The sequence below is a fragment of the Eulemur rufifrons genome, chromosome 9, assembly GCF_041146395.1.
Source record: "Eulemur rufifrons isolate Redbay chromosome 9, OSU_ERuf_1, whole genome shotgun sequence".
NCBI lineage: Eukaryota > Metazoa > Chordata > Mammalia > Primates > Lemuridae > Eulemur > Eulemur rufifrons.
In genome coordinates, this window is record NC_090991.1 from 41918119 (window position 1) to 41942007 (window position 23889).

The following is a 23889-nucleotide window of genomic DNA, read 5'->3' on the forward strand; positions in this document are numbered from 1 at the left end:
CAGGAGGTATTTCACAAGAAAGCATTGTTATAGGTGATGACAGCTCCATCTGCTTTTGCCCCTGAAGACCTTCCAATGGGACAAGATGTAAAGGTATAAGACAGTGATACTGATGATCCTGACCCTGTGTAGGATTGGGTTAATGTATATATTTGTGTCTTCATTTTTAACAAAGAAGTTTAAAAAGAAAAAAAAAATTTAAAATAGAACAATGCTTACAGAATAAGTATAAAAAGAAAGAAAATATCTTTGTACAGGTACATAATGGGTTTCTGTTTTAAGATAAGTATTATTACAAAAGAGTCAAAAAGTTAAAATAAAAAGTTTATAAAGTGAAAAGTTACAGTAAGCTAAGGTTATTTTCGAAGAAAGAAAAATCTTTTTAAAAATAAATTTAGTGTAGACTAAGTAGACAGTGCTTATAAAGTCTACAGTAATGTGTTAGACCTTTACATTCACTGACCACTTACTGACTCACCCAAAGTAATTTCTAGTCCTGCAAGCCCCGTTCAATGTAACCGCCCTACACAAATGTACCATTTTTGAGCTTTTATACCATATCTTTACAGAACATTTTATGTTTAGTTATGTTGACATAAACACTTACCATTGTGTTACAACTGCCTACAGCAGTCAGTATAGCAACACGCTGTACAGGTTTACAGCCTAGGAGTAATAAGCTATATCATATAGCCTGAGTGTGTAGGAGTCCACACCCTCTTGGTTTGTGTTAAGCATACTCTATGATGTTTGCAGGACAAAAATCACCTAACAACACATTTTGCAGAACATATCCCTGTCGTGAGATGACACAACTACACACAAAAAACTGCAGATTATCTTCTAGATATTTAGAAATATTTTTCAGGTATTTTGAAAGTTTCCCTAAACCACTCTGTCATTACTGCTGAGTGACAAGCTAAAAAATAAAGCAAGAGCCAAAAGTGAGTAAGAGTATCTTCTCATAGACAGCTAGTCAGATTGCAAGCTAAATAAAATACACTGCCAAAACACTTCTCTAAAGTATGCATTAAGAACATAAAAGTACTCAAGCTTTTGAGCCAGGTAAAGATGTTTATCACGGCATGTTTTGTAATATAATTTTTTGTTTGTTTGTTTGAGACAGGGTCTCGCTCCGTCACCCAGGCTGGAGCGCAGTGGTGCCATCATAGCTCACTACAGCCTACAACTCCTAGGCTCAAGATCCTCCAGCTTCAGCCTCCTGAATAGCTAGGACTACAGATACAAACCACCACACCCATATACTTTTCTTTCTTTTTTTTTTTTTGTAGAGACAGGGTCTTTCTATGTTGTCCACGCTGGTCTCAAACTCCTGGCCTCAAGTGATCCTCCCACCTCGGCCTCACAAAGTGCTGAGATTACAGGTGTGAGCCACCAAGCCCAGTCTATAATTTAATAAAAAGCACAATTTAAATGGTCAACAAGGAAAGGTAATAAAACGGAGCCAATAAGAAATGTTTTCCAAAAATCAATAGGGAACATTCAAGGCATACATGCAACATGATTATATTTAAATAAATTATTTGTGTCCCTGGGGTTGGGGTGGGGGGAGGGAAGTGAAAGAAAATATACCAAAATGTTAGTAGTGAGTTAATTTTGAGTTTGTTGGGGTGTTCTGGGGGAGGGGAGGCAGACCTCTTTTATAGTTCTGTGTAATTTCCAAGTTTCCTAAGAATTGATATACAATATTTCATCAATTCTAAAACATACTTTCCTACATGTCAACATCTTGTAAATCAAGATGCATCTTACAATTGCTGTTATGCTCTAGTTTAGCTGAAATCATTTCTTTGTGGTACATAAAATAGAGGTGTACTTTACAATCAATACCATCTTAGGTTCTATGAAATGTAGTTTTATAACAGGGAACTAAAATAACATAACATACACACATATATAAACCCACATGCATATATTTACATGCATATATTTATGAATGTATATAAAAAGATGAGGCAACACTTATGACTACTATTGTACTAATCTCAGTTGTTACTAAGAGACTCCAGTTCTCAAATATAGAAATTCCCACTTAACTACTGGCTGTAAAAATCTAGAAACAGACACTGAAGAGGAGTCCCCGAGAGAGAACAAGACTGTGTTTTTCTCCTCAGGACAGGCATATCTCCAGTCACCTCCTAGCTGTTCTTTTTTTTTTTTTGAGATAGAGTCTCACTTTGTTGCCCAGGCTAGAGTGAGTGCCATGGCGTCAGCCTAGCTCACAGCAACCTCAAACTCCTGGGCTCCTCCTGCCTCAGCCTCCTAAGTGGCTGGGACTACAGGCATACGCCAACCATGCCCAGCTAATATTTTCTATATATATTTTTCCAGCTAATTTCTTTCTATTTTTAGTAGAGATGGGCTCTCTCTCTTGCTCAGGCTGGTCTCGAACTCCTGACCTCGAGTGATCCTCCCGCCTCGGCCTCCCAGAGTGCTAGGATTACAGGTGTGAGCCACTGAGCCTGGCCTGCCTTCTAGCTATTCTTAGTCACCATTCCAGTTTCATGTTCTACAAATCTCACTTTAAGATTTCCTTTGTGAAGAGCTAAAGAAAGCAAAAGATTCACCACACCTGGAATATTTTTCAGTTTTGCTCTGGCTAATTTTTAAAGAAGCCAGTTAGGATTTAATTTGTTCTCTAAGGGAACAAATTATTATTATTTTTGTTATTTTAAGTGAACCCCCAGGACTGTGTCCTCTATTATAGTATGCTCTACCAAACTTTTGGAGATTTATATATAAACCCAATTTGGAGAGAAGCTTAAATCTCCAGTGGAACTTATGGAATAAAATATAGATATGAATATATGTATTTAATAGCGACAAGGTCTCAATCTGTTGCCTAGACTGGAGTGTAGTGGCATGATCACAGTTCACTGTAGCCTCAGACTCCTGGGTTCAAGTGATTCTCCTGCCTCAGCCTCTAAGTACACAGGCACACATCCCCATGCCCAGCTATTTTTTAAAAAATTTTATAAAGACAGGGTCTCACTGTGTTGTCCAGGCTGGTCTCTAACTCTAGGGCTCAAGTGATCTTCCTATCTTGGTATCCCAATATGTTAGCATTACTGGTGTCAGCCACTGCACCCAGCCAGGAATTTATGAAATAAAAGTTTAAATGATACAGGAGGCTGTAAAGTTTTATTTCAAACCCTGATCATTTTGTTTATCTTGTCATTCGGTCAACCTTTAACTTTTGGCCTACTAATTAATTTAATGTAGGCCGGGCGCGGTGGCTCACGCCTGTAATCCTAGCACTCTGGGAGGCCGAGGTGGGCGGATCGTTTGAGCTCAGGAGTTCGACACCAGCCTGAGCAAGAGCGAGACCCCGTCTCTACTAAAAATAGAAAGAAATTATATGGACAGCCAAAAATATATATATAAAAAAAAATTAGCCGGGCATAGTGGCGCATGCCTGTAGTCCTAGCTACTCGGGAGGCTGAGACAGGAGGATCGCTTGAGCTCAGGAGTTTGAGGTTGCTGTGAGCTAGGCTGACGCCACGGCACTCACTCTAGCCTGGGCAACAGAGTGAGACTCTGTCTCAAAAAAAAAAAAAAAAAAAAAAAAAATTAATTTAATGTATACTGTCCATAGTATAGTAATTTTCTTAAGGCTTCAACTAGTACTAAGGAAAAAAAGCATTATAGCACTTATTTTCAGAAGCAGTAGCCTTCATCTAGATCCATGTGTCAGTCACGGAGCTGAACCATACCAAATTAATACAAAAAATACTTTGCAAGAATGTTAGCTCCATGAAGGCAGGACTTTTGTTCACTACTGGGACCTCACGATAAAGAACAATGCTAGACATTGTAGGCACTCAGTATTTGTTGAATGCATTTGTTTTCTATGCAAATTGCTCCTTAAGAAATCCAAACTGAATGGAGAACTTTTTTCAAGTTGATTTTTCAAGAAGAAAAGCTATGCAAAATGTCACTGTCAAAGATAAAAGTTGTACAGTAACAATCAGTCCTCTGCAGACAGGAGAACACAGGAAAATAAAAATCCTATTCACCGATGTCTAATTTTGCCTAAACAATCTTTTAGGGAAAATCCTATTTCTCAAGAAAGCAAGGGAAGCTTAGCAGTAAAACAAGAGCACATCTAAGCAAAAATGCAAGAACATGAAAATCCTCAATAGTACTTTTCCATAAGTCTAAGAAAGAAATATGACAGTTATGTATCAGTGGCTTACATTATTTAGTCTCTTCTTGTTAGCCCAGAAACCCACACTGTTTTGTTCAAAACATTATATTCTAACAGTGTTTTCCACACTACCCTAAGCAATATCAGGCTCTTAAACAAATTAAACCACTATATTAGATCATTAAATCATTTACTGTTAAATAGTGAAGAGGTAGAAGGGTATGGGAAAAAAGGGATAATGGTAGTTTTTAGCTGGGTTGAAAAACACCAGATACTTATCCCTTACCTTATTAGCACGTATCTGTTTGTAAATGTCTGTTTGCTGCCGAATTCGATATTCCAAGTCAGAAACATGAGCCTGAAGCCAGTTCCAGCGGCTGACAATAGCTGCTCGGTCTGCAGCCCATCTCCATTCTGACCTGCGTCTCCTAAAAGGAAATAAACTGAATGAAAATCCAAGGGTAGCAGTAATATCTATGGGGTGAAAGGTGGGAATGTGTGGGATTTAACTTCTAAAGGTCCTTATATAGACTAACTATCTAGTCCAAGAAAAACCCAAGACATACACACACTCACTCTTCCCCCCAACCCACAGGACACACTTGGATAAAACCCTTCATATAGATTTTCCCAAATTAACTAAGTGGAACTGCCTTCTGGTATCTTGGCCCTGTGGCATATAATTTCACTGCAATTGGATTTCTTGGGAGATAGAAGTATTATCTACATTAAAGACTAACCTACACAGAAAATCCAAGAGACACTACAAATTACTAAAGCTAACCAAGAATTCAGCAAAGGTGCTGAGTAAAGATCAATATAAAAAACTACTAGTCAGAAAAGTAGAAAATACTCATTTTTAATAAGCACTATTTGTAACACCAATACAAGCTAATATGACATATAAGAAATAGAGAAAATAATAAAACTTGAAAGGCATGAAGACCTATACAAATGGTGGGATATATTTTTTGAGGATGGCAATTCTCATATATATCTATAAATTCACAGAAATTCCAAATTCCCTATAGGGTTTTTAATGGAAGCTGAGAAAAAGATCCAAAAATTCACATGGAAAATAGAACCAACTGCCAAGAAATTCTGAAAAAGAAAGTATGATGCAAACTCACATTGTCAGATAGCAAAACTTACTACAAAGCTATGATAATTAAGGCAGTGTATGACAGACAATAAAACCAATGGAACAGAATACAGAGTGCCTCAAATCTTAGATCTATAAAAGAAACGGCACTCAAACTAGCGGGGAAAGATTGAACTATTCAATAAATGGTATTGAAATGGCCGGTTCTCTAGATGGAAAAAGTAAAATTAGCTCTCTTCATGATATAATTACATAAATTTGGCTTTTCAAATTGCTAAATCTGAACAGCCAAACTTAAAAAAAAAAAAAAAGAGTATCTTCAAAACTTACAGCAGGGAAGTTTTGTCTCAAGACACAAAAACATCACCTAATTTTCAACATATAATAAAAGACCTAATAAAGTTAAAAGGCAAGCTCCTGCTTGGTAGAAAATATCTGTAACACATATAATTAAAGATTAAAATTTAGAATATACAGCAGAACTCCAAGAAATGGGTTAAAAGGAAAAAAGGCAATAGAAATAGGAAACTCACGTAAAAGAAACCTGAATAACCCATACATATATAAAATATATGTCAAGTCTCATTACAATTTGGTTACAATATTAATATGGATAAAATATTAAGATGCTGTTTCAAACCTAGATTGGAAAAACTCAAAAGTCTGATAAAATCAACAGTTGGTGAGAAATGAAAAAGAGCAATTCATACATTGCTGGGAACGGTAAAAACTGGCAACACCATTTTTGAAGAATAACTTGAAAATGTGCATACCCAACCATCATGGAATTCTACTTCTGAGAACATGATCTATACATTTAATGAGGAAACAGGTTCATTCCAGTAGCTAAAAATTAATTATAATCTAATTCTGCTGAAGTAGGTATATAGAGAAACTATAATTTATTTGTTTAACAGATTTTTCTATATCAACAAAAAAGAAAATTAACTAGAACTATATGTATCAATATGACTAGATCTCAGAAATGCTGAATGGAAAAACCATATAAAAACAAAATAAACGAGTAAGTACTATCATAGATACATACAAGTAGTAAAGGAATTTAATGAAATACTGTTTAGCAATTACTTTATGTACCAACATGACTAAATGTCAACAATGTGGAATGGGAGAACTACATGAAAACTAAAAGAACAAACAAGCAATAAAAAGTATTGTTACCAATACAGAAAAGTGATAAACATGTGGAACTGATATACAACAAATTCCAAATTAGGGTCCTCATTACCTCTGGGAAAGGGAATGGAGAAGCTGGATTTTAGCTTTACTTATAATGTAATGTTTGACATCTCTTTTTAAAAACCTCTTAGAAATGTGGTAACATTTTAACATTCTTTATAGGGGGTACATGGTGCCTCGTGTATTTTGTAATCAAAATATTTCATAATTTACAACAAAATTATTTTTCATAGCCTTACTTCCAATCAGGATACACATACTCATTCCTAAAAAATTTAAGTGACTATACATGACCTTTTACATAGTCCCCCAACAGGACAAAATACAACCTAATGTCAATAATAAAAGAGGACAAATCTGACCACAGTGAGGTTAGAAATGAGTTAATACCTAATTGTGGCATAATAATTAAGACAGAGGGCCAGATGCAGTGGCTCATGCCTATAATCCCAGCATTTCGGAGGCCGTGGCAAAAGGATTACTTGAAGCCAGGAGTTCAAGACCAGCGTGAACAAATAAAGAAAAGAAAAAAGACCAAGGATAGCAATGGTATTTTAATTTTTGTATGGGCCAAACATAAGCCATTCAAATCAACCATTGTGATTAACTATTATCAATTATTTCTCTTCTTTTAGAAACAAGGTATTTCATAGTTCTCTAATCTTGCTGGAACTGGTATAAAACAAAAAAAGATACTTTTTAAGTACAGCTGTCTGCTTCAATGTTGGCTTCAGGTCTAGTTATAGCCCAAATCCAGGAAAGGGCCTCAAGATATCAAGAATAACGTACGGGTCATTCTTGAACTATAAAAATACCCTTCCCACAAAAGAGACAAAGCTAGCTAACCCTGATATTCTATTCCCAACTTTCATTACTCAAGGATCACCATCTTCCCATCCTGCAAACTCTCTTGGTTTTTTAGGTTCCTTTCATTTTTTAAAGCTACCACCATACCAGGTCCCCATCTATCACCAATAGCCTACTCCAACAGCCTCCTTAGCTGCTCACCCCAACACCAGTCAACCATACTACCTTCTTCAATAAATTCACCTCAAAACAATTTCTTCCGGTCACTCTTATGTTTAAGGAACCAGGTAGCTCCTTTGCTTCTTTTTGAAACTTGAGTCTTCAAGTAAATAAAACAGTAGAAGAGGAGTCAAGTATCATAAAAGACAGAAATTTGAAGTCAAAAGGTGATGATAAAATTGACAGAACATCTATTTAATGATAGTTTACTCACAGACAAATTTGTTTTACAAACTGAAAGTGGCTAACTAGCCAAAATAAAACCTTCCTGATGAAAACCAAAGCACGGGAAAGATCATTTCTCAGCAAATTTATGCCACTTCCTCTGTAATCACCCTTGGTGGAAAAAAAAATTCTGGCAGTCTCTCCCAGAGATCCTGAACTTAGCTCATAAGCCTTCTCAGGACAGTGTTCCAGGACAGCAAGCACTCTAAATTGGCAGGAAAGATGAGACCTATTTGTTATCTCTGAGTTTAGACATCTTAACCAAAAGAACTTTTCTTTTTTTTTTCTATCTGATTTACTGCCAAGGGACAAAAAATAAACAAATAAATAAATCCACTTTAAAATCTGTTTGGATGCTTAAAAGTACAAAAGAAAAGAAAATTACTTAAAACATTTTAGTTCATACAAACTTTGATAAATATCTTTTTTCTTTGATCTTAATGAAAGCCCCTTTTCAACTTTCCTGAGGTCAAAAGTAGTAGGCCTATTACACAAGTAATCTCCTAAATAACAATATAAAGCAAGCCTGATAATATTTTTGGGAAGATTGGCTAATAAACTAATCAAATAAAAGTGGCACTAAGGGAATACTAGCAATTCCCAACTTCTGAACAGGTTTCATTTTACATGTTATATAATGATTTAGAAGTGGAAGCAATTTCCAGTAGAAAATTGTCACAATGTTGTTATTCCATTATGCTGCTCAAACTTTTGAGTATCTATAATGAAAAATGGAAAACTCCATCCCGAGTATCCAAAAAGTATCTCATATTCAAAATATCAGCAATATGAGTAGAAAACTGAGCTGTTAGCAAAGGTGAGCGATAAACAGTTAACAAGTCTCAGGTGAGCTATGAAGATGTTACCATAAATCAGTGGCAGGGCAGAACACTGCAAACGTTATCAGAAAAATAAGAGCTTCACAGCATATGGTTTTTTCCTTAACAAAAACAAGATAACATAGAAACTCAGCTTATCAGAAGTAAAGGTAGATTTCCCCCTAACATTCAAAATATAAATTACTCTGATAATTTACAGTTCAAAAACAGGAGACCCTGATTTAACATTAGAGACATGCTTAATGTTATGCTGTACAGACTTCAAAAAAGAACACAGGACAAAGGTTACAGAATAATACTTTAAATATAATGACGACTCGGTTTTTAATATAGTCATTATCAACAATGAAGAAAGAGATATGGATTTCAACATTAACGAGTCTTTCAACTCTTTCTGGTTGCTTATCTGTGCTAACAATCAGTGAAATAATTGCTTTAACTGTGTGTCTAAGCAGGACCCTAGGATGCCTTCAAATGTATGATTATACTACATGCTTTATACTTCTTTGTACCAAAATGTGTGCTACATGTATGTACTGTGGCTATCGACTGAGTTAGAATTCTTTTAACTCTTATTTGCTCCTTGCTATTACAAACTTTTTATTGGTAAATTGGCTTTGTCTACATGTGCTATATAAAAACTAATGTTTTACACTATGAATTGCTTTCTGGTTACCTAAATGCAATAAAATACAGTACCAATATTTGCCTTTGTGATACCACATGAACAATAAATTTTCATATTGCCAGCCATGTGCCAATATTGGTTTATCTAAGAATTTTTTGTTGTACAAATAGATTTTTTTTTAGCTGTGTGAACTTACTTTAACAGTTCTTTTCACAGGGTTAGACTATTACCCAATATCTAAAACTTAGGATGTTTTACTGAATCCAAGAATAGAGAATATTTATTTACCTGAGAAAAAATCATTTTCTTAAAAAAACCTCTGTACTCCAAGAGTACTCTGTACTCTACACTCTAAAACCATATAATGAAAAACTTTTTTTCCCTTGCAAATTTAGAGTTCAGCTTACATGTTGGCTAAAGATTAATTTTTGTTTTTAGTTCTTTAAAGCAATCTTGAATGATAACGTTAATGGAAACGTTTCATCAGAAAAGGACAAAGAGATCAACACAGGACCTTTTATGTAAGGAGATTTAACCACTCTTCAATGTGTGGGGCCAGGCTCCTCTTTTATTAGAAATTGTACACTGAATCCTCAAAGCCCACAGCAGTCTCCCCAACCTTTTTGGCACCAGGGACTGGTTCATGGAAAATAATTTTTCCAGGGGAGGAGGGGGGATGTGCAGCGCTGCAGAAGCAGGTGTCGACAGAGCTCAGGAGGTGTGAGTGATGGGGAGGGGCTGTAACTACAGATGAAGCTTCACTGGCTCACCTAGTCACTCATCTCCCCTGCTGTCAATGCAGCCGCTGGCTGGCCCCACTCAGTCTCAAACAGGCTGCAGGCCTAGAGACCGCAGCTCTGCTCAAAGGTGTCAATGATAGGATCTTTTCTATTGCATTATAAAAGGTAATGATTTGGATCACTTATGTTAGCAGAACATCAATTCTGCTAAAATAAAACCACTAAGAAATATAATTTCTGCTAACAGAGAGAAAGAAAAATAAGGATTTACAATAAATTATCCTTTACTATCAATGGGTTTAAGAGATTATTAGCAGATCAACTCTTTGAACTTCATGAACCCTATCTTCAATGCCTACAGCACTGCCACAGACAGCAGAGTGACAGAACACAGTTGTGGATACTTCCTTTTTTCTCAGACATAAACTACAGCAAAAGCTATACATTTATTTAAAAGTAACACCAAAAGCTAGATGGTAAACCACATGGAACACCAGACCTAAGTGCTGCCTCTAATTAAGTCACCTAATCCTATTCCAAAATGGAAAATTTACATGTAAGTCCAGTAGAACAGAGCTGGTAGATTATACTTCTCTTCCCTGATCTACACAATATCTCATTAAATCAACAACAAATATGCCAGAAAGACCTGAATGGTGGTAATTTCATCTTTGATTCTGATTTCAGTTCTATCATGGCTCTTTCTTTTTAACGCAACACAGGTTCTATTAACAAGCTCAAGTAAAATGACTGTTCACAGCAAGTTACACAATGCCGTGCTCGACCAAAAACTGGCAGATAAATTATTTGACAAAGAGTTATATGTGCTACTTCCAAGTGCACAAAAAATTCTGAGACACCTAAATTCTGAAATCTCCAGGTTATTTAAATGACATACAAAACCAACAGAAATCATCTCAGAGTATACAATCGACAGATTCACAGTATCCAGAGTGAGCGTTAGGGTCACTATGGGACAGATTAAGAAATACGGAAATTACTGAGTCACATAAAAAAAAAGTATTCACTATCTAGCTCAAAAGCACTGAGAAACAAATAGGGGAAAGAGAAGGAAGATGGGTTTCAAGGCAAGTTCTCATTTTTACTTACTTATATGATCCTAGGTACGTAAACTGATCTCTGGAAATAACAGCAACATCTGCCTCACATGGTCATTGAATGCATAAAATGATGTAATCTTAACTGCAATGTGTGTATTAGATAAGAATAACAATTTAATAAATATAACCTTGTACCTCAACTCCATTTCATAAAAGGTACAAGAGAGGAAGAAAAATAATAGAAGAAATGATGAGATGAAATCTCCGAGACAGACAAATTCAGGAAACAGAGGTGTTTTCAGTTAACAAGAGGCCATATGCTGAAGGTTTCCTGGGCTTCCCAGTCATCTAAAAGAAGTTCCACGCTTTAGTAAAACCAAAGTAGTCCATTAGAATGGACATCACATTATCAGCCACAAATTCAATGACATTACCTCCTGCAAATTTAAAAACAGGAAGGAAATAAAAGGGTGGGAGGAGACAAACTGTCTAATGTTAAATATCCCATATTTTAGTTGTAAAATAAAACCGGGGGGCGGGGGAGGGACCTTAAATACAAATTTTATCTTTCACTTTAGGTTACATCAGCTTTCTAGAGAGGTCTATAGAAATAGGAAACAAATGTACCAGAGCCAATTCTAAACAGCCAATTCATCCTGATAGACTCTTGGGATTGAACACTTAACCCTTTTGTCTTACTGCTTAAACCAGATGACCTGTGATATTGAAATGAGATGTGTACTCGGGCAGATTATTTGAGTCAAGTACTCAACCCATCATGAACTCACCCCCTCCCTCTCCTCCCCTACTCCTTTTCATTTAACAACTATTTAAGCAACTATTATTTACCAGGGATTATACTAGAAGCAAGCGATACATAAACAAGAACTGCGGCTCATTAAATTTAGAGTTTAATGTGGAAGATCTATGTTAATAAATAATCATACAAAACGTATGTAATGTAAGCGATCATAACAACATTGGTTTTAGATGGTGGGATCTAGAAAGACTTCTAAACATGTAAACAGAGCTCCAAAGTATTAATATAAATGAAGACTTGGACAGACAAATTGGCAGAGGGGTGAGGATGAGGAGCAGGGAATGTCAAGAGGGGTAGAAGACACTGGCAGGAATCGTGGTGTGTCTCAGGAGGAAGAAATAACATGTATACAATGGTTATGTGGCTAGAGCTCAGACAGTGAACAAGGGGAGAAACACTCATCTTGACACGGGATATAGGTAGGTAGGGACAGATTATATAGAACCCTATAATCCACATTAATTTTATAAAACAATATAAGCAATCCTGATCATCATCCATGTTTTCATTTATCTTAGATCCTTTTTGAATAAAAATTTTCAAACACAAGCTGAACATAATGAAATCTCCACAACCTCCTTATAACCATCAACTAACTTCAACTATCAACTTTTGGCTAATCCTACCTCATCTATAACATCTGTCCCCCACCCCTATGGATTATTTTGGACCCGATCCCCCAAATCACATCATTTCCTTTATAAATATTTCAGTATGTATTTCTAAAAGATTCTTAAAATAGACATATACATTTTCATAATTTAAAAAACTAACAATAATTCCTTAACGTCAAATATCCCGTTACTGGATTGTTTCAGTTGTTTTGTCCAAATCAGATCCAAACAAGATCCACACCATTCATTTGGTTGACAGATCTCAAATCTAACAGATTCCTCTCTCTCCTTTTCTTCCTCACAATTTGTGGAAGTAACAGAGCTATATGTCCTTTAGAATTTCCCACATTATGGACTCTGCTGACTGTACCCTTGCCACACACAAAGTCCATACTTTTCAACTTTATAAACTGACACCTCTAAACTATCTAAACAAAACAAAACAAAAAACAAAAAAAAAAAACACCCAAGATCCCGCTTCTGTCACCCAGGCTGGAGTGCAGTGGTGTGATCACAGCTCACTGCAGCCTCCAACTCCTGGCCTCAAGTGATCTTCCCACCTCAGCCTTCCAGAGTGCCAGGATTACTGGCATGAGCCACTACATCCAGCCTCTAAACTACCTTTAGTTTGATACTTTCAGTTTTCTGTAAATCAGTTGACATATTACTCGTACTTCTGTACACTTAATTTGTACATAAGACTGAGATGTGTAAAACACACTCAACCTTTCAATAATTATTTAAGACAAATTAAATTCCTCTCAAAGCCCATCCGTTGGGACTTTCTCATCAAACATAGTGAACATATACACATTATTTAATATATACTCTACCAAGCACAATAGAAGAAATGTAAAACTTCTCCAACACAGCCCCTGAGCACTACCTCTGGCCAATCTGTTTGTCATATCCTATACACATCTCCAACCTGAAAATATCCAGGAGCATCTTCTATTCCTAAAACCCACGTCTCACTGGGAAAGTCTTTCCTGGTCGATCATACCTCACAATACATTACTCTGTATTCTTCAAGCCGAGTTAGGTCCTCTTATTTTGTTATTTACATGTTCTATATTTCCAAGTCATGCCATATATTAATATTTAATATATGACTGGTCATCTAAATCAGTGGTCCCCAATCTTTTTGGCACCAGGAACCAGTTTCATGGAAGACAATTTTTCCACGGATTGGGGAAGTGGGGGGCAATGGTTTTGGGCTGATTCAAGTGCATTACATTTATTGTGCACTTTATTTCTATTATTACTATTGCATTGTCACTTGCCACTCACTGATAGGGTTTTGACATGAGACTGCAAGCAATTGATTTATTATGGTCTCTGTGCAGTCAAACCTCTCTGTTAATGATAATCTGTATTTGCAGCCACTCCCAGCACATCATCACCTTAGCTCCACCTCAGATCATCAGGCATTAGACTCTCATAAGGAGTGCGCAACCTAGATCCCTTACATGTGCAGTTTACAGTAGGGTTCATGCTCCTATGAGAACCTAATGCCACTGCTCTCTGACAGGAGGCAGAGCTTATGCAGTGATACAAGCAACTGTAAATACAGATGAAGCTTCCCTTTCCTGCTTGCCTGGTGCTGTTCCTGACAGCACGGACCGGAACATACTTTCAAAAATACTACTCAGAGATACTGAGATTGAGGAACAGAGAACACATCTTCAAGAAAATGGAAGCTAAACCAAACATTAATTTGTTAATCTATCAGTTCTTAAAAATAAATATAAGAACCTCTGGTCTAGGCAAGATGGTGTAGACTCCATTTTTCCTGCTCACCCCTGATTTAAGAGTAACATTAAGGCCGGGCGCGGTGGCTCACGCCTGTAATCCTAGCACTCTGGGAGGCCGAGGTGGACGGATCGTTTGAGCTCAGGAGTTCGAGACCAGCCTGAGCAAGAGCGAGACCCCATCTCTACTAAAAATAGAAAGAAATTATATGGACAGCTAAAAATATATATAGAAAAAATTAGCCGGGCATGGTGGTGCATGCCTGTAGTCCCAGCTACTCGGGAGGCTGAGACAGGAGGATCGCTTGAGCTCAGGAGTTTGAGGTTGCTGTGAGCTAGGCTGACGCCACGGCACTCACTCTAGCCTGGGCAACAGAGTGAGACTCTGTCTCAAAAAAAAAAAAAAAAAGAGTAACATTAAATCCTGCAAATAATCCAATTTTCTTTGGCAACCAAAGAAAAACTCTGAATGATAGAAAGAGGAAGGTGATCTAGTTAGGGACCCCAGGACTAGAGGAACAACATAGTGGTGGTAAGGCATCTAACAAATCCCAGCCAACAGAAGAAGACAGCCCAAGCCTGGCATTTCCCAACTTCCAAGAGAGAGAAAAAGGAGCCCAGACAGGCTCATTCCTTCCCTGGATTGAAGGAGAAATACTGCCTTCAATAACAGGGGAGCCCAGCAGCAACAGCAAGGGGGATAGATTACAAGGTCAGTTAACAGTAAGAAATCAGGGCAAATGTTATTGCCCCATTTCTCTCTTCCTACTTCTCTCTTGAAATTTCTTTTTTATAACAAATATTCATTTTGTCTAATTTCTCTCCTCCTATTATCTCTTCAACCCAAGTTTCCAACCCCACTACTGCACCGAAACTGCTAGTCAAGGTCACCAACGGCCTTCGCTGTGCTAAATTTAATGTCCAATTCTCAGTCCTTATCATCCTTGATCCATAAGCAGTATCTAACACAGGTTATTACTTTCTCCTTCAAATACTTTCCTCACTTGTCTTTCAAGACGTTATATTAACCTGGTTTTTTCCTCTTGCCTTTTTTGATTCCTTCTAAAACTGCATTTGTCCAATCTCAATCTTTTTACTGACACTCACACTCACTTCCTTGCTGACCTTATGCAATCTTAGGCTTTAAGTATCACCTACGTTTCTGACTTTCAAATTACTATCTCTAGCTGAAACTGCTCCCCTGAATTCCAGACTCTTGTATCCACCTGCCTACTCAATACCTTCATTTGAATGTCTAAAAAGCATCTCAAACTCAACAATGAAGCCAATATTTCCCCCCTCCCCATTCTCTATATACCATCTCAAACCTGCTTCAACTGAATGGATCTGCTCAGATCAACAACCTCTGTGTAATCCTTAACTTCAAACTCCCCACACCTCTCTCTCTTTCATAAACACACCCCCCACCCCGCGACAGTCAATCCATTAGCAAATCTTATTGGCACTAGCTCCAAAATATTAATATATCCAATATTCAATCACTTCTTGTCACCTCACTGTCACTACTTTGGTTGAAACCAACTGAATTATTACAAGAGCCTCCTAAATGGTCACCTGGCTCTCATCATTAACCATATTCATGCTATTTAGTGTGAATGTAGCAGCCAGACTAACATTGTATTAAAGGGATAAGTTAGATCATGTCACTCTTCTACCCAAAATCCAGTCTAGTCATTTCCCAACACTAAGTAAAAACCCAAGTCCTGACAATGACCTATAAGGCCCCATATGGTCAGGTAACACCTATTATCACCCTAGCCCTGCTACCTATCTGGCCTGATCTCCTATGCTGCTCCTGGCTCATTCCACTCCTGCTGTTCACTGAGCAAGCTATCAACTACAGGGCCTTTTACTTGCTATTCCCAAGGCTTTCTTCCCCACTTTCTTCAGGTCATTTCCTCAAAATCACTTCAGTGAGGCCTTCCCTTAACTATCTTATTAAAATTGCAACCCTACCCCAAATACACACACACACCCCCATTCCTTTTTTCTCCCTCCTCCTGGCTTTAACAGAACTTTCATGAAAAATGTTTTTAATTATCTGTCTTACTTATTGTCTGTTTCCCCCACTAGAACCATCTCCAGGAGAACAGGGATTTTTATCTTTTTCACTGTTATATCTCTGGGTGCTTTGAACAATGTCTAGCAAATGATAGGTACTCAAATACCGGTAGAAAGGGAGGGAGAGAAAGAGGATATAGATTAAAACTATGATCCTAAACCTTTACTCACAACAGATAAAAAACCGAAGTAATCCTAGAATGAAGCTAACCTCTTTTCTCATTTGATGCCAACTGAGCTCATGAACTACTCTGGCCTTCTCTCGTGGAAAGTACGAGTCAAGAAATTACAGCCCACAGTCTTAGTCCAAAACTACACAAACCAGGAAGTTATATCACAAAGTGAAAACTACCAGCAAGGTATTTGATTTCTTTCTCTTTTTGTTGGAGATAGGGTCTTACTCTGTGACTCCAGGCTGGTGCAGCACAATCATAATTCACTGCAGCCTCAAACTCCTGGACTCAAGCGATCCTCCTGCCTCAGCCTCCCAAGTAGCTGGGGCTACAGGTATGCACCACCATGCCTGGCTAATTTTTTAATTTTTCATAGAGATGGGGTCTCACTGTGTTGCCCAGGCTGGTCTTGAACTTCTGGCCTCAAGTGATCCTCCTGCATTGGCCTCCCAAAGTGCTGGGATTATAGGCATAAAACACCATGCCTGGCTAAAAGAGTATGAGTATTATTGTCAAATGGGGAGGTCACTATTAATTCAGTAAGGTTCTGTGAAAAGCTGAAATAAATGAAAAGAGTATTCAATTGTCAAATATATGCTATTTAGAAACATTAGTGGTAAAGAATACTGTGGGCAAAGAAAGGATCACAAGTATTTGTGCTGAGTTCTGAAAGACAGGAGAACAGAAATGAGGTTGGGGTGATGAGTGGGAAAAGCAAGTCAAGCAGTGGTTAGAGCATGGATAAAAACGCAAAGGCAGGAAAGAAAAAAGCTATGTCTTGGACACAAAGCAGTAGTAATACATGAATAACTAGAAAGAGACTACGAAGAATAACGGACAAAATTAAGACAAAATGAAGTCTCTTGAATACTAAGAATGAACCCTACTCTGCAGCATCTAAAGAAGAAAGCTTCATAAAAGCAAAATGACCTCCCTTAAAAGGTATTTCCATTGTTTCTGAGGACATGATTATCCTCTACCCATGATTCTTAACTGTGGATGATTCTGTTCGCCAGAGAACATCTGGCAATATCTGGAGACATTTTTGGTTATCACAGCTGGGGGAAGGGTGATACTTGGTTGAGGCCAGAAATGCTGCTGAACACACTACAACACATAGAATAGTCAGTCCCCTACAACAAAATGTCAGTAAAACTGACATTAAGAAACCATGTTCTATATGAACCCATTAATAAGAATAAAATTTTGGCTTTCCCATGTCAATCTTGCTTTTTAGCCCCATCATAACCCCACACTTTTGCAGGATATTTGGCTAAGCCATCCAATTCTTAGGATTCATTCACAATCAGATGAATGGCAAGGCAGAAATTCAAGCTGTGATTCAACATCTTTGCAAAAAATGAAATAGAATATTAATACAATAGAAAACTAATAAAGAGTATGTAGTGTGCCGAGTATGTATGTAGTAAAGGTAAGTAACTTCTGTTTTGTTCAGTTAAGCACATACAAGCCTGTAGTTCTCCAAATTTACCCGCAGGTATGAAGAGTGGGGTAAACTGTTTATCTTACTGTAGGTCATGCTGGAAGAAAGTCCTTAAAGCTACTGCTCAGTTCTCTCATCCATAAAACTAGTGGGCTGGACTAAAAAAAGCTACTAGGCACTTTCTTTAATAATGTGATGAAACTATGACCATCAGCATAAAGTACATCCTGTATGTACAGATGTAAACTACATTGGGGAGGAATAGTATTTACATACAGATAGATAGCCATATACCTAAAAGGCTCAATCCACTTTAGATGCTTCACCAAAATTCTTTTCCTTAGTTATAACACTCACATAGACTTTTTAAGTTCTATGAACTTGATTAAGCCATGATGCCAAGTCTAAATCTAAAACACCCTCTCTCAAAAGGGGCCAGAAACTTTAAAACTGAGAAAACTGAGAGAAATCTTAGAGATCATCTCTAAGCATCTTAATTTTTAAATGAGCAAAATGAGGCCAAAAAGGGACCTGAAAGATTAAATGATTTGCCCAGACTCATAAGTCAAGTCAGTCCGTCAAACTCTTAAACTGAAAAGAAAAAGACACTGAGAAGAGTCTGGCATGTCAACATGAGCTAAAAGCCACATTCTGATTTTAAAAATTACTCTGGGGCCCCTTTAACAAATTAGAACAGGTAATCATGACTCAAAAGTAATCTTTTAAAAATTTAATAACCATTTTACTGACTCAGAAATAAGTTACACTGTTCTATCACTACTATCATATCTGGTATTTCCCCCTAATAAAAATCTATAAAATTATACCTAAAGAGCTATTCCCAGAAATAAGCAGGAACTATATAAATGATAGGAAAACATACACTGATCAACCAAAAAGGAAACATCTATGCCAAACTAATAAAGAACTCCACCATATTAAAGGAAATCAAGTCCTCAATGTATTCCATACATGCATAGCCCTCAAGTTTCCCTGCTTGCAAAATTGAGTTTCACATCACTAGCCTCTTTCCAGCTCTACAATTCTACCTATCTTTGTGCCTAGACATCACATTATACATAGAAGAATAAATATTTTTCCTCACACTTTACGGCATGTTCCTCCAAACGAGGTGCCTACTAATTTAAAAACTAGTGTCAAAGTGGGCTCTGTCTCTCTAATTAGTTTTTATGAAGTTATTTATCTTTAAGCCAACGAAGTCCTGAACCACAAACTATGTATTTATTAATTTGTCCTCTGTTAAGAGCCCTAGATCCAGAATCAGCTTGGAAATAGACCGGAAGCAACTCAACATTTAAAATGAGAACATCTACCTGAATCAGACTGGCTAAGTAACAAAATAATCTTATTTTTAAGTAAAGGGGGAAGAATAATACAGATTTCCCAACTCGCTGAACTAAAATGAGAAAAACTTTGTTCCAGGGTTCTTAGACTACCAAGTTCTTCCAGGAGTTCTACATTGTTAACAGAGTTTAAAATATTTTTCCCAGACATGTTAGTAATGACCACATTGTCAATATTTTATTATAATCTTGTAAGCAAGGGAAGAGGTCTCTAAGATACTAATTCAAAGATACAACTCTTGATACGGATATATTAAATATACAGGAAAAAGGAATAGACAGTTGTTAAACTAGGTAACAAAATGAAAACAATGTCTGATTAAAGGTTATTAGATTCTTGACTGATAGACAATAGCCAACTCTGTGGATAGGTAACTAGTTTCCTAGCAAAAGTCAATCTCATTAAAGTTCATCAGACAACTGTGTCACTATTTTAACAGAAATACTAATTTCTTCCCAGAAGAACGTTATAGATTACATCATGCAGATTCTGTCCAGATGAGGTTTAGAACAATCTTTCTTTTACCGTTTCTTCTTTTGATTTAGACACTCTGTAAAGGTCTATCCAGGTCTAGGTCCATTTCACTGGAATTTTGTACTAAAGATCATTAATTCTGTTTAACTTTTCTCTATTAACTTAGATACTTTTGTAAGGCAAACAGAATTATTTTAAAGAGCAAAAGGAGGCTACAGCCATTTTTCTTTCTCTCCTACTACAGATGAGAAAATAGTATATAAAACTATAGAGAATATCAACAGTTCTATATCACACACCTGCCACTGCACTTCTCCTGAAAGCTAAACAGAAATCCCAGGAACAGTATGCATCTAGAAATGATGATAATTTTAGAAGTGTATTACATGATGGCATATATAGCTTTTCAAAGAACTGTATGTGATTTCAAACTAAATTAAGAAAAAAAACTTCACTATGACATTATGAATGAGAAACAGCTTATTTGCAGGACACCCCCGCTCCCCTCAAAAGTATGTTTAAACTATCCAACAGCTTTAGGGAAGCCAACAAATACCACTTTTGTGATTAGGCAGAAATACTCAGGCAATTGCAATACGCACCCAGACCACTTTTAATGTTTCCCCAGGGATCTCCAGGGTCATCACAGAGAGTGACCATAAAATGTTTAAGCTGCTTACAGAAACCAGGCAAATGCCACATAACAGCTGGAGAGTGAGTTACCAATGTGAAGCATTCAGGGTTGGAAACTGTTAACAGAAACCGTTTCATTCATGGCATATTTTCTGATTGGCTTTATAACTCATATTACTAATTACAGAATCATAGCAGAAAAGCAAGAACACCAGGAACCAAGTCTCTTAGAGATTACACCAAGACTTAGGGCAGAGCGAGAACTAAACCTGATTTCCAACTGAACACTTAGTAATTTAAATTTTATTAGAAATAGCCTGGTACACATAGTCCTCAAAGGAAACAAAGATACAGTCAAAAAACCTATTAAAGGCTGGGTGCAGTGGCTCACGCCTGTAATCCTAGCACTCTGGGAACCCGAGGTGGGAGGATCACTTGAAGTCAGGAGTTCAAGACCAGCCTGAGCAAGAACAAGACCCTGTCTCTACAAAAAATGGATAAAACTAGCTGGGTGTGGTGGCGTGAGCCTGTAGTCCCAGCTACTCGGGAGGCTGAGGCAGGAATTCACTTGAGCCCAGGCGTTCAAGATCATGATGAGCTATTGATGATGCCAGTGCACTCTAGCCATGGCGACAGAGCGAGACTCTTACGCGCGCGCGCGCGCGCGCGCGCGCGCACACACACACACACACACACACACGCACCCTATTAAACTGTAAGAAACAAAACATAAAAAGTATTACTAGATCAGGAAGGAGTAAGTCAGTTCATTTTCATCCTGTGACTCTGCAGTTCAGCCTCTACCAGTGGCTTCCTTCACCCATCAGTACAATGCAATCTCAACACTAACACTGAAAGGTCTTCACCGATAGTCCTCCAACTTCTCTTCACTTTTCCAATATAGCTCAAAAACTTTTCTAACATTGAATGTAAGTTGCATCATTTTCTCTTTCACAGGTGGTATCAGGTAATTATTTTATACATAGAACAAGATTCCATAAGTTTGCAGCTTCTAAAAAAATGTTTGAAAATATATTTTAAATGGCAAAATAATCTCAGTAATCAATAGTAACGCTGTAATAATGTTAAAAGTTACATTTTTTAGAAGTGCAAATTGGTAAGGAAATAAACAATTTATATTACGTGTGTTTTTAAACAGGGCTGCAAATTCTTTGACACTCTTCCCATTGAAAGATGGAGTTCTATGTCTCTTCCCCTTAAATCTGTGGAAGCTCACGACCACTCTGGTCAACAGAAGTGACTAGACAGAAATGATACTAGATGACTTCCCAGGCCAGGTTATAAATGAACATACAGCTTCTACCTTGTTCAATGAGCACAGAGACTTCATGTAAGAGATCTTACAACCCTGAAACTGCCGTGCCAAAGAGGCTAACTTCAGCCATCCCTAACAAAGTGCCAGACTTATGAGTGAAGAAGCCATCCTGGAAGTCCCACCTTTTTCAGCCTCCAACCTCTGAATCTTCCTAGCTGAGGCCCCACACATTCTGAAATAGAGACGCCATTCCAACCATACCCTGAATTCTGACCCACAGAATATGAGAGAATAAAATATCTACTATCTTATGTCATTCAGTTTGACATGGTTGGTTAAGCAACAATAAATAAAAGAAACAGTCATTAGTCTATAAAACTGAGCTCTGCATGTACTTTACCACCCAGCATGGTATGGTATATATACCAAAAAAACTTTAGCACACATACACCAGGAAGCAAGAATTCTTCTGTTCAAGAATGTTCAGAATAACAGCACTGGATAATTTTCATTTATTTATTTTTTTTTGAGACAAGGTCTTACTCTGTAGCCTAGACTAGAGTGCAGTAGTATCATCATAGCTCTCACTGCAACCTCAAATGCCTGGGGCTCAAGCAATTATCCTGCCTCAGCCTTCCGAGCAGCTGGGACTACAGGTGTGCACCACCGCACCTGGTTAATTTTTCCATTTTCTGTAGAGATGGGTTCTCACTCTTGCTTAGGTTGGTCTGTAACTCCTGACCTCACGCGATCCTCCCACTTCAGCCTCCCAAAGTGCTAGGATTATAGGAATGAGCCACTGCGCCCAGCCAATATTGTTAAAAAGATAAAATAACCAAATGCACACCAAGAGGGGAATGGATAAATTATGGTATATCCAACTCAACAGAAAAGTAAAAATGAATGAACTATACAGCTACATGAAACAAAAGGTATGAATCTTAGTAACAATGTTGAAAATCCAAGTTCTATTAAGACAACTTTTGTAAAGTTTAAAAATAAGCAAAAGTAACCTAGAGATTCCCTGGGGAAACTTTAAAAGATTTTTTTTTTTTTTTTTTTTTTGGAAAGGCAAGGTCTCACTATGTTGCCCAGGCTGATCTCAAACAACTGGCCTCAAGGGATCCTCCTGCCTGGACCTCCCAAAGCACTGGGATTACAGGGGTCAGTCACCATGCCAGCCTCCTGGAGAAACTTAAAAGCTGTGTGTGCATGTTGCGCAGTTTCCTTAGTAGTTCTGCCCCTCCACAAAGTGTGTTCCCCTATAAGTTTTCAGGCAAACATAAGTATATGACACAATTAAAAAAAAAAAAAAAACACCAGAAAATGATAGAGGATGGGAGAAAGTGGAGGAAATGAGATGAGGGTGATCTTACAGGTCCTTGGTAATAGTAGTTGCTGATGTTGTCACAGATGTATATTACCTTAAAAATAAAGCCACAGATGGACAAGACCAGTTAAAAAGAAACAGACACACACAAATACATAAAATGAGAGGACATGCTTATGATAGAATGGAGGGAAGCACAGGGAAGACAAAAGTATCCACATTACCATTAGACTAAAGAAAATCTTTTTTCTAGCTTAAGATAACACATAATTATTGAAGTTCAATTTGCACTCCCCCAACTTCCTTTAAATAGTCCATGAAAATAAAATAAGAATTTTAAAATTTCACAGGGCTAGAAACTAAAAGTACTGGTTAGTTCTCTAAATATCCAGAGAAATTTCTAATAACCAAAGTATTATGGCCAAAAAAAAACAAGACATAAAAGGGGAGATAAATTTCCATTTCCAACCATTATGTCATATATGGAATCTTCAATAACCAAAGAGAGGAAAGGTATTTGCTGCTGATCCCTCTAAAAATTTCATTAAATTTCAATGAAATCAAAGTTGGACAAAGTAGATAAAAAAAAAATTGTATTTGATATCCAATATTTAGTTGACAGTGAGAAGAGAGACTATAGCTGATAAAATGATGGAAGGTGATATTAACTGACCATTTATGGCAACAAAAGGATTACAGACTGCAGATTATCCAAGAAGCAACTATTTGCCTAATTAACATAACAGAAAGGTAATGGACATAATGGGACTGAAAATCCCTCCTCAGATCAGCACATCTGAACACCATCAAGTATCAGCAAGTTGGCCAGAGGCTGCACTTTGTATTAGCTATAAAGCTGAAAAAGTGGGAATTTAAAGGCAACAAGGCAGAAACTGACAGGAATCTATCAAGCTGTTTCCTACAAGCACCAAGACCTT

At 37.3% G+C, this 23889-nt stretch overlaps 1 protein-coding gene across 10 annotated transcripts in view; it reads right to left on the minus strand.

Moving 5' to 3' along the window:
• Positions 1-23889, minus strand: part of KANSL1 (KAT8 regulatory NSL complex subunit 1) — a 184432-nt gene that overhangs the window by 60952 nt on the left and 99591 nt on the right. For all 10 annotated transcript variants that reach the window (XM_069482744.1, XM_069482743.1, XM_069482742.1 and 7 more), the window contains one exon: positions 4455-4596. In XM_069482744.1, the coding sequence (XP_069338845.1) occupies positions 4455-4596 (142 nt within the window). The remainder of the gene's footprint in view (positions 1-4454; positions 4597-23889) is intronic.